This window comes from Camelina sativa, chromosome 10 (assembly GCF_000633955.1).
Source record: "Camelina sativa cultivar DH55 chromosome 10, Cs, whole genome shotgun sequence".
NCBI classification, from domain to species: domain Eukaryota; kingdom Viridiplantae; phylum Streptophyta; class Magnoliopsida; order Brassicales; family Brassicaceae; genus Camelina; species Camelina sativa.
This window is the reverse complement of record NC_025694.1, coordinates 6112795-6124567: the sequence shown is the minus strand read 5'-3', so window position 1 is coordinate 6124567 and position 11773 is coordinate 6112795. Positions and strand designations below refer to the sequence as shown.

General features: G+C 36.3%; 4 protein-coding genes and 1 long non-coding RNA gene across 5 annotated transcripts in view; 1 reads left to right on the top strand and 4 right to left on the bottom strand.

The window, feature by feature from the left end:
* LOC104717421 (putative S-adenosylmethionine-dependent methyltransferase RcsF) overlaps positions 1-514 on the bottom strand; it is a 2523-nt gene extending 2009 nt beyond the window's left edge. The window contains exons 1-2 of the mRNA XM_010434972.2: positions 296-514; positions 65-186 (exon numbers count right to left, since the gene is read on the bottom strand). Coding sequence (XP_010433274.1) covers positions 65-186; positions 296-389 — 216 coding nt within the window. The 5' untranslated portion in view covers positions 390-514. The remainder of the gene's footprint in view (positions 1-64; positions 187-295) is intronic.
* On the bottom strand, positions 591-2561 carry LOC104717420. The gene is made up of 5 exons (XM_010434970.2): positions 2410-2561; positions 1396-1480; positions 1125-1250; positions 929-1030; positions 591-844 (listed from the first exon to the last, which is right to left on the bottom strand). The coding sequence occupies exons 1-5, from the start codon at positions 2523-2525 to the stop codon at positions 794-796; spliced, it is 480 nt and encodes a 159-aa protein (XP_010433272.1). The 5' UTR covers positions 2526-2561; the 3' UTR covers positions 591-793.
* LOC104717417 lies at positions 2773-4505 on the bottom strand. Its single transcript, XM_010434968.1, has 5 exons — positions 4219-4505; positions 3704-3859; positions 3376-3471; positions 3150-3270; positions 2773-3067 (listed from the first exon to the last, which is right to left on the bottom strand). The coding sequence occupies exons 1-5, from the start codon at positions 4483-4485 to the stop codon at positions 2889-2891; spliced, it is 819 nt and encodes a 272-aa protein (XP_010433270.1). The 5' UTR covers positions 4486-4505; the 3' UTR covers positions 2773-2888.
* Positions 6209-7646, top strand: LOC104717418 (WAT1-related protein At4g28040-like). The gene is made up of 4 exons (XM_010434969.2): positions 6209-6387; positions 6489-6674; positions 6770-7288; positions 7373-7646. The coding sequence occupies exons 1-4, from the start codon at positions 6209-6211 to the stop codon at positions 7569-7571; spliced, it is 1083 nt and encodes a 360-aa protein (XP_010433271.1). The 3' UTR covers positions 7572-7646.
* LOC104717419 lies at positions 7843-8449 on the bottom strand. Its single transcript, XR_756222.2, has 2 exons — positions 8186-8449; positions 7843-8114 (listed from the first exon to the last, which is right to left on the bottom strand). It is a non-coding gene; the product is annotated as an uncharacterized LOC104717419 (long non-coding RNA).

Below are 11773 nucleotides of genomic sequence, written 5' to 3'. Positions count from 1 at the left end.
AGAGAAGATATACATAAAATGTGCATTAGAGACATTAAAGCAAATTTCCAAGTAGTAATTTCACCTGCTGAGCCTTAACTCGACCTTTTCTCTCAGAAGCACTTTTCTCCATGGTAGATCCCAAAGACTTTTCAAGTTCTTTGATCCTATACTCCAAATCTTCTCCTCGTCTTCTCCATCTATACACTACGGAATAACCAGCTCAGTATAAAAAGAGTTTCTCGAAACCTAGTACCTGAGAAACAAGTATGGGCAAAGAGGAAGTGACATAGAGCTAGAGAAAGAGGTTACGGACACGAGACTGCTGCGGATACAGATACTACGGCGAGTGTAAAGGCTAAAGCCGTCGTAGTATAGCCGTTGGAGTGTCCTGCAACTGCAATAGCCATGGCGGAGCTGTTTGCTGTGCCGACGAGTGGAACGTTGCGACGGCGGCGGGAACGTGTCCTTCCGGTCGTCAAATCGCGCTTTAGTTTTTTTGTTATGGAAGAGGCAGTGTTATTCACTGTTCGGCCCAGCTAATTATAAAATTACAAACCCATCAGCGGCCCATTGAATCTGCATTTGATTTTTCTTTATATATGCAAAACTTTTAAAATTGTGTTTTCTTTTACAAACAGAAAATTTTAACATTTGAAACAAAGGAGAATTTACAAAGTGTAATATGATGTGTTTTTGACAACTTACATTACATGAACACAAACACTAGTTTTTGTGGTCACAGTAGAAAGTAAAGTAAAACCAAACGAAACTCAACAAAACATGGTCAATGTTTTGTTTAGTGTGGTAGATATTATGCTGATGGAGTGAATAGATGCACAGCCGCAGACCAATAACCAACCAACTGCAGTTATAAATAGCAAGCCACAGTCTTTAGTAAAAGCCTTTCTTTTGACAACAACATTGAGGAAGTAGAAGTATATGATACCTGAGCCACAATACCCTTCCCCGTTTGGGCTTCGATCACTAGCCCTATCATCAGTCCTATGACTGCCCAGGCTCCGTTTATAGCCTCTATTTCACGCCTTCTCTGTTAACGCAAACGAGACGGTAGCTGTAATGTGCTATTTCTACCAGTCTTGATTACATGTATCATCATTCATCCAAAGGGTTATTTTCCTCACCTGTTGTTTCTCTCTGCCTTTAATCTCTTCCATTTGCTTTCCAGCTATCCGTTTGGCTTCAACAGGGTCTACCATGATGACCTCTTTTTTTACCTTAACTTTTCCTGGAGGAGGAGGAGGTGATACCTACAAGAACACCCGGCATAGTATTAATTATAAACCAATGGTGTAGTCAATCAACTAGAAGATCAATATTTTCTTTAGTATGACTTGGTGTCCAAGATGAAAACACTATCCTCTTTTGCATATGGAAAACCTATTTTCTTTATACATTTGGATTTGCTAGGACTCGAACTACTCCACCTCTGGCTCTGTTTCCCACCAACTTCGCATTTTGGTGTCTTCTTAATCCGTTTCTGATAAACCATAGAAACATAAAGACGAATAAGTGGAATGATTATCAAACGTAATGGTAACATTTAGTCAATGTCTCGTGCATTGGATGAAACCCATAAGTGTCTCACATGGGAAATAATCAAAAAGACTTCCATGATAAACTAATACTGGATAATTCTTCATTCTCATGATCTTATTACCAACTTAGATAGACAAATGTCATAAAAGAATTCAACAGACGAAGGCGAAAGGAGACAACAATTAAAGATGGAAACGGTACCAATCAAGTAAAGAGAACAAAAGCAAAGAAACAAACGAAAAGATACAGAACAAGAGAAATGCTTTACTCATGACTAAGATAACGACCAGTTCGGTATGCTTATGCACCGCTTTAAATTAAACAATACATCAAAAGAGTGTGAAGAGATAGGTGACAAATAATAAGTAAACTTATCCCAAACGCAAGAGAAAATGTTCACAACACAAGTGTGATATGTAAAAATGAAAAAACAGATCCTATTGGAAATAATCAGCTTCCAAGACTATAATTTCAAGCTGTTAACTGATTACAATTGGATCCTAAAACACAATAATGAAAGAAGATGAATTTGAGGCATTACTCGTAGAAAGAATCTAAAGCCAACAAATTTAAAAGAGTCAAAAACCATAGATCCATCCAACAGAGAAGAAATCAAAGTCACAATTGGAGAAATCTCATTGGTGCCAATTACCCAAAATAGATTCCGGATTTTTAAGTTCAGATGAAAAAAAAAAAAAAAACAGAGAATTTAGTGATGAGTAGCAACAGAAATCACAAACCCAGAACACGAATTGCAAAAACCACGAGGCAGAACACTTACATACGCTGCTCATTCCGAAAATCCAAAACTTCAAATCAAAATATGAGAACGGAGAAAACGTAACGAGATTTTTAAAGAGAGAGACTCACACGAGAGAAGAGGAAGGAATTGCAAAGCGTCGTCCATTGGAAGAAGAAAGGTGAGGAGGATCAGCTCCAGGGAGGAAGAAGATACGCGGCGGTGAAGAGAAAGACGTCACCACCATTTCTAAGGATTTCGTATTTTCGAAGCTCTCTTTTTACTCTGTTTTTATATATTGGTAATGGACCCAAACGACATCGCTTTGTTCTACCAACAAGTGATCTTTAAACCTTATCCAATCAAAAGTTACTACTTACTAGTGATTTGATTATACACGACAGTGGACTAACGATGATGACAAGTTTTTCCTATGCAAATTAATAAGATAGAAAATGTCACATTTTTGTAATTACCTTTGGCTAATGAATTAATTACGATAAGAAAAGATTTACAATTAACATGGTCATGATTGAGTTTTGTATACAAAGCTTTTCTTAATTACCAAGAATGAGTGTATACAATTTGGATAAATGACAAGAATTTACAATTACATGGACATGATTGAGGAGGTAGAGAGGCCGAGCCAGAGGAGGAGCCGTTGTGGCCTGTTGAGGTATCGAGCTTGCCACGCTGGCTCCGAGGTTTCCTGCTCGAACCCACTTTTCATATATAGCCTCTTCGCTGCTTCATTGTCCACGGTCACATGCACGTACATATCCGTTACGCCTGTTCCATTCCACAACATTTTTTTTTTATAGAAAAACTCCAATTTGGACAAAGTCTAAGGAGTTTGATTAAACGATCTTACCCCATTCTCTACCAACTTCCTTAGACTTTTCAATGAGTTTGTAACCAACTCCATTGCGATGCAGCTCTTTCGCAACACAGACGTTGCTTAAGTATGCTCTCGCGAAATCCACACCAATCCCCTATAACACAAAAAAAAAAAAAAAAAAAAAAACACTCTTCTTAAAGCTTCTCATTTTTCCAATATCAGATAAAGTTCAGCATTGTTGCCAACATATATCAAACACCTCTGGTTTTGTTCCAGCAATTTCATCGGGAAGCCAACGGCATTGGTTGAGATCAAGACTCCCCACCACAACTCTATCTTCTATGCCGTCAGAGAACTGAGAAAATTTTATCGACAGAGAAACAGATGAAGCATAACATAAATCCATATCACGCAGTCTATCTGGACCAAGGAAGTAACACCAAAATGAAAATTGGATATGTAGAGCACAATAACATATATTATGCAAGCAACCCTCTTATAACCACCATGAGAATTGAGAAGTATACTACACTAACTCTACCGAGATGCACAGTTAACACACAAGATGAGCAATTGAACAGACAGACCTTACATGCAGAGCATAAATCCTCAGAGGAGCTTGATAGTTGCGACAATGGAAGAGTAGCATTTATGCAGGCGACCCGAGTAAACCCTTCCCTCTTTCCTGAAGTTCTCTCTTTCAGCGCCTCGAACTCACGCTCTGCCAAGTATCTTCTGTGATCCTAATGAAACTTGAACAGCAAAATGTAGCATCAGCATAAGTACACACAGATAAAAAAAAAAGCCAAGAATCCTTAACCGAAGACACTTTCAAACCAAAGAAACACTTAAAAACCATATCACACAATAACAATGTAATCTACCGCATCAGAACAACTCCTAGACTATACTCACAGCTCCAACATCAATTATAATTTCATCTAAGACTTCCACATGAACACAAGTCACAGTTCAATTGAACTCATGATAATATTAATACTTTCAAGGAGTTGAATTCATGATTCCCAAAGACCTAGAACTGTGTATACTAATTCACCGATTAAGTCTATCTCAAAGAGTGAGATATAAAGAAGAAACTGACTTGGATATTGTAAGCAGAAGGATTGAACTCGTTGAAGGTCCGTACGCGAAGACAAGCTGCAGCCCAGAGCTCATCTTCTGACACCGTTTCGGATACGACGAACGTCGACTTGTCGATCGCCGGAGCACAAATGTGTGAAGCGGCGGGACGGAACCGGAACCTCAAGGAAGGAATCGAAAGAGACAAGCGCGATGTTACATCCGTGGTTGACTCGCTGAAAATGGCCATGGAGGATGAACTTGGAAGAGACGAACAGAGAAACGCCATTTCTGTTCTTTTTTTTTTCCGCGGACTAATGGCGTCCCCAGCTTCTTGCTAAGCTTGCTTTAAAGCTCGCATATCTGGGCTTTTCTTCAGTTTGGGCCCAATCTAAGCCCATTAGTTTTATGTTTGTTTACGTTTCTACCATATTAATCATGAATAAACAAATTATCTATTTCCATAAATAGAAAATTTACATGTGTCATCCGTCATCCATCACCATTCCTCCAGAAAAAAATTGTTCTTGTCGCATTCGATTAATGGTTGTAATAATAATTGTATATCAAATGAAGTTTTGGATATACAAAAGAATTTGGAGTTGTATTCGTTAGTCGTTACCTCTAATTAAAAAAAAATAATTCAAATATAAAAACAAAAATGTGGATTCGATCGAGTTGTAACAGTACACCTAGCTAAAACGGGCAAGTAGAGCTAGTTCATGCATGATGATGACTGATGTGGTAGTAAAACTGTAAAAGATATAGATTGTTGTAATAGTTATGCAAGGATAAAGGACTATAATGAGGATGTGAAGATGATATATAGTATTTGACTTGATTAATAGTACTAGTTTAAAGCACCTAAATCTTTTTAAATAATATTTATTCCTTTTTATTCATTTGTTTGAGACTTTATGTTTCAAACTTCGGGGTTTGCCGACAGAAACTTAAAGAATTGCCATAGTGTACTGTGAACTAAATAATTTGGTTTTTATTGGCATTGAAGGAATGCACCGGTTTCGAGTAGGACGGTACGATCCATTAATTCACGCATTTGATTTTTTTTTTCTATCTATTTCCATAAGTCTGGTATCGTTCACCTATAATATATACACCAAATTTTGGAATTATTAAATTTGTGAAAGCATCACATGGGGTGGTCCTCGGTGGCATGTTTCATGAAAAATTTTTGTCAATCAGTTAAGTCGTATTCAATTGTTATTGCTACCGTTAGGTGGATTATCATACAGAGAAATCATAACAAATAATTAGCCAAATCTGAATATGTGGTATATTTAGCTACAGACCAACCTTTTTGACTATGCCCGAACGTGGTGGCATCTCAGCCTTCAAAATGAAATCGTCATTTATAACAAAAGACAATTTTGTATCAAGAATCTTTGTTAGAGAGACATTATGCGGAAACCTCTATAAGTGTAATCACTCATTATATTTTCTTTTGTTGTTGTTTCTTTTTAACGCAAATAGCTTCTTTTCTTTTCGTCTGAATGATTCAATATATTATAAACCAACGAGTTTGGCACAATACAAAAAGGAACCAAAACAATCATATACAAGAAGCCAAAGCAACTAAGAAAAGCGTTGGTGAAAAACAAAAACATCGTGTAAGAAAAAACATTTTTCAACGCAAATACCTGAAGAATTGACAACAAAATAAAAAGCTCTCTTAACTATCCCACGAGCTTTGTTAGCTATTCATTTTGTTTCTTTCAATTTCACACCTATAGAAGCTTACGTATTCTAGATATTTAATAAGTATATCATAGTTAAATATAGGTTTCCTAATCCTTCCTGTCACATTATTCACACACACCTACACCCACGCTCGACACATGGATTATATTATTCACATAATAAACAGTCCAATATAAATAAGACAGCCGAAACGTACAATTTGAGAGATTAAGTTTTAGTGATTTTTGGCATATATACGTATATATATATATATAGAGAGAGAGAGAGAGAGAGAGAGAGCGAGAGAGAGAACAATGGAGGTATCGAAATACAAGGCGGTGTTGGCGTTAGTGTTTTTGCAGTTCACGTCGGCGGGAGTTGCACTCTTCACGAAAGCTGCTTTCACGGAAGGACTCACTCCCACCGTCTTCGTTGTTTACCGTCAAGCCATCGCCACTGTCTTCATCTGCCCCATCTCATTCTTTTCCGCTTGGTAAGTTCAGTTTGATCCATTTTTTTGAAATATATTACAGGATCACCACATGAATATATATAATAACATTGATGAAACATTTCCATGTGAATGGTTAATAGGAAAAAAGAAAACAAACCTTCTCTGGGACTACGAGGCTTTTGGTGGGTGACTCTCACGGCTGTTTTTGGTGTGACTGTGAACCAGAACGCTTATTTTAATGGACTTGACTTGTCTTCTTCATCCATGGCTTGTGCAATGACTAATCTTATTCCTGCTGTCACCTTCATTATCTCCGTCATTGTTGGGTATGTATATTATCAACATATGTACGGCATTAATTTTTCAAGATTCTATATATTGATGGATTGACTAAATATCGATATTGGATGTTTGTTTCAAGATACGAGAGTTTGAAGAGGAGAAGTATGAAAAGTATTGCAAAGGTAATAGGAACAGGTGTGTGTGTGGGAGGAGCCATGACAATGACTTTTCTCAGAGGTCCAAAATTGCTCAACGCCCTGCTCAACCAAGACAGCACCACTTGGTTACTCGGCTGCATACTTCTTGTCATTAGTACATTGGCTTGGTCCTTTTGGTTGATCTTTCAGATTCCTATTGCCTCTCACTGTCCTGATCACTTGTACACTTGCTCCTGCATATGTATCATGGCTACCATATCCTCTTTCCTCGTGGCTCTCGCCTTAGGCAACACTCATTTATCACCATGGAAGCTTGATTCCTCTTTGAAGCTCTCCTGTTGCATATACTCTGGCATCCATTTGGCGCTAATGTTCTTTTTACAAGCTTGGGTCGTTACACAGGAAGGACCTCTTTTCTCTGCCCTCTTCAACCCTCTTGCAGCAATCATCAGCACTTTCTTCGGGGCTTTGTATTTCCAAGAACAGACTTACCTCGGGAGGTATGCCATTTTTTTCGTGTCCTCTTTCTTTTCGTTCTGAAGCTCAATTCACATTTTCTTAATCTATTTTGCTCTTTTCTCCAGCTTGCTAGGCGCTTTGACTGTCATCCTTGGTCTCTACATTGTTCTCTGGGGAAAATCCGAAGACTATCAAGAAGAATACATAGACCTAAAATTGGAAGATGGACACACCACTTCCTCCGAAGCTGACATTGCTTCCATTATGATTGGTGATAAGGTCTTCCGTAGTTCAGAGCTCTTAGACGTACCTCTTCTCATGTGAGTTGTATATGAAGTCGGTGTAAAGAGATGCACAAAACATTTGAAAAATATATATAGAAAGTGTTTTTGTAATTCATTCAAGTCATATATGTTGCAAATTTAAGAGAGAAAATACATTGAAATGCAATCTTACACACATACAAAACAAGCCATCAACAAGTTGTCTTCCAAAATGTTCCAATGTTTCCATTGAAGAAAAAAAAGTAAGCTTTTTGTTTTCACAAAAACAAAAACACTTTTTGAGGAAAAAAAGCAAAGTGAAACGCACGCTCTGACAAGTATGATCCTAATTAAACTTGAACAGCAAAATGTAGCATCAGCATTAGTACACAAATATTAGAAGAAAAAAAAGAGCCAAGAAGCCTTAACACTTTCAAACCAAGGAAACAGTCGAAACCATATCACACAATAACAATGCAATCTACCGCATCAGAACATCTCCCTGACTATACTCACAGCTCCAACATCAATTAAAATTTCATATACGACTTCGATATAAACACAACTCACAGTTCAGGGAGTTGAATTCATGATTCCCAAATACCTACAATTGTGTACTAATTAATTCACCGATTAAGTTTATCTCAAAGAATGAAATATACAGAAGAAGCTGACTTGGATATTGTAAGCAGAACGATTGAGCTCGTTGAAGGTCCGTACGCGAAGACAAGCTGCAGCCCATAGCTCATCTTCTGATACGACGAACGTCGACTTATCGATCGCCGGAGCACAAATGTGTGAAGCGGCGGGACGGAACCGGAACCTCGAGGAAGGAATCGAAAGAGACGAGCGTGAGATGATACATCCGTGGTTGACTCGCTGAAAATAGCGATGGAGGATGAACTTGGAAGAGACGAACACAGAAACGTTAGCTTTCTTCAAAGCTCGCATATCTGGGCTTTTCTTCCGTTTGGGCCCAATCTAAGCCCATTAGTAGTTTTTCTTTTTTTTTTAATGTTTGTGTACGTTTCTTTCAATTTTTATCCGAAAGATACGGCAGCCACACACAAAAAAAAAAACAAATAAATATCATGAAACAAAAAGATACGTAGACAAACTTTTTATTTCAATAAATATAAAATTTACATGTGTCATCATCTTTCCTTTTCTAGAAAACAAAAAACATTGTTCTTATCGGATTTGATTAAGAACGATATTTAGGTTCACTCCCGTGAACCTAATCCTTCACCTCATCTAATATTAACCAATCAAAACATGACATGTAAGATTAAATTAAAACCAAATATTGAATTAAACAAAAATAGAAAATAAACAAAAAAAATGTCAAAATCTGTTTGCCGTCGTTAACGTCATTGACGTCAATGGACGTCCCCATCTTTATTTTTTTTAACCCTCCCCATATTTAATATAGTATTAATTTTTGATTGAGAAATTAAGTACCTATGTTCATTTAACTTTTTAAGAAAGCTACGATGCCAAACAGAAGGTTTAAAACCATTTGCTTTGTTCGACGAGTAATATGCAAATATATTTGTTTTTATGTAGAAAAACACAGTAGTTAATAATTAAGATTCTATATTATATCTATTAATTTTGAGCAATTTATTATTATTTTTTTCTTGTCAGTGTATACTAATGTATGCCTAAGCCAAAAATGTGAATTTGGAAGAAAATAATAAGGAAAAAAAAATCAATTTAGAATAAAATGATACTAATGTACTTTTGTAAACAAGTGTTTTCATAAAAGAAAAATAAAAAATAATCTAGCTTTAATATTTTTGTGCTACGAATTTGAATTTGGAAAAAAAAAGGTAATACAGGAGAGCACTACGATGAACCACCATAACTCTTTTCATAGTCCTACAAAATATAAAACTTTAAATTAATTAAAAAATGACAGATAACTCAAATAGAAATAGTAAAAATGAAATGTTTGCCTTAAACATTTGTGAGAGAAATGACTCATTATATAAGGTCGGACTAGTGGTAGTAACAGATAATTGGGTATCTGGAGTAAGAGTAGACTCCTACAGCATTTATCATTTTATAAAAAAAATAATATATATATATATATATAGCATTTATCACATGTTAATGAAATTAATTATACATAAACTAAGAAGAAAAATGATATATCAAATATCTGAAATGATAACTTTTTCTTTGCGGTAGCAATACTTGATGATTTTGATGTACGCCTATTTTTTTTTTCAAGAACACTCATATATCGATCATGGGGTCCAATTTTTTTATCCTTTGGTCGTCCAACATAAGCTTTTCTTTTTATTCCACGTGCATTTGAAACTTCCTTGTCTTCTTCTTCTTCGTCTTCTTCTTCTTCTTCTTCCACAAGTCCAACATCTGAGCTTTGGGCCATCCATGCATTAGCTTTCAGAAGTTCTTTTTTTCTTTTCCTCCAATTTTCTAAGCAATTGAATGGCATCTTCATTTGCACATAACGTCAACTCTTCATGATCAGCAGCAACATATGCAATCTCACGGAAAGTACGACATATGTGGTTGTATCGCGTTCCAATCGATTGTTTCACTGTTTCATTAGGTGTCTTCGGATGATAATAAGATATACTTCGTGTTTTTGCCTCTTTGCTCCATCGAGTTAGAATGTAGGTAGATGGAATTCTTCTAACATTTTTCTTGTCCAACACTTTCAATGCATGACGGCATAAGATCCCAGCAAAAGAAAACTTCATGCAACTACAATGTATTGTTTCGCTTGTAGCATCATAATTAACCAAATGCTCTCGTGCTACACCACGATAAGATACTTTGTATTCATACACCATCTCAGACTTACTGACCTTCTTGGCAACATAATCACTGATAACTATGTATTGCTTCTGAAACAAGCTAAAAACTTTGGGTGTATACACTTCTTGTGCATGTTGCAACATCTCTACAGTAGCACATAAAACCGGCGAGGTATGCATCATATTGAAGTCAGCAATTAATTCCTTATATCGTCGATCCTCCAACACTCTCTCATAGTGTTCAAAGAAGCACAACAACTTATAACTACGCTTTAAATATTTTTTCAAAATATTATTCATACTTTCACTACGTTGTGTGCTCACCATATCTGCTGTAAAAGTATGACGTCCATAAACCATTGCCCATTTTTCTTTAAGCTCAAACAAATTCTTCAACCATTTATCCTCTGTCAATTTATGCTTCTGGAGCATATCATTCCATGCCAATAACCAGTCTTCTTCTTCCTCATGTTCATATACACACTTACTAAAGTCCATGGCAAATTGTGCTCCATGAAATACATGACTCAACTTCTTTGCAGCATTTTGATAAATATGCCAAACAACCTATGTTTTGTTTCTGGGAAAACCTTCACTATTGCATTCGCCATTGCTGCAAACTGATCAGTCAGAATTGTTTTTGGTTGTTTTCCAGACATTACTCCAAGAAAAGTCTCGAAAAGCCACTTATATGACTCAATAGTTTCATCATATAAGAGAGCAGCACCAAACACTATAGTTTGCTTGTGATGATTAACCCCGACAAATGGGGCAAATGGTCTATCATATTCATTAGTCTTATAAGTTGTGTCAAAGCAAACATCTCCAAAAAGATTGTAATCACTTATGGACCGATCATCTGCCCAAAAGATGTTAGTGATCATATCATCTTCATCAAGATGCATTGAATTAAAAAATGATGAATTTCCCTTTTTCTTTTTTTGAAAATATTCCAAAACTGCGCCAGCATCTCCCTTTTCCATTTTTGCCATTCGCTTTCGGTATATGTAATTTTGATAGTCTTTCGCCAAAAATCCCAGATTTGCTCTTCTCCCAACTTCTCTGCTCATCATTTCAACTGTTGCTTTTGCTGAAATTCCTGACATCTCAGCATCATCAGCATGTTGTTTTTGAGAGATAGACAATGCACGATTTCCCCTCAACAAATGCTTCATAGGTGTCCCCACTAAATCATAGTTATGGTTCTGCTCGAAAGACACAATCTTATATCTTTCGTTCTTCTGAAGATAGCAAGTCATATGAGCATTACAACCACACCGTGTGATTGATTTTGAATAAGATTTTTCGACCTTGGATTCTTCTTTCCTATACGTTCTTATCACATTTAATTAATGTTTGTATACCACATCAATGTATATCAAATGAAGTTTTGAATATAGAAAATAATTTGGAGTTGTATTCGTTTACCTAATGAAAATTTAATTAGAAAAATAAGAAAATGTGGATTCAAGTT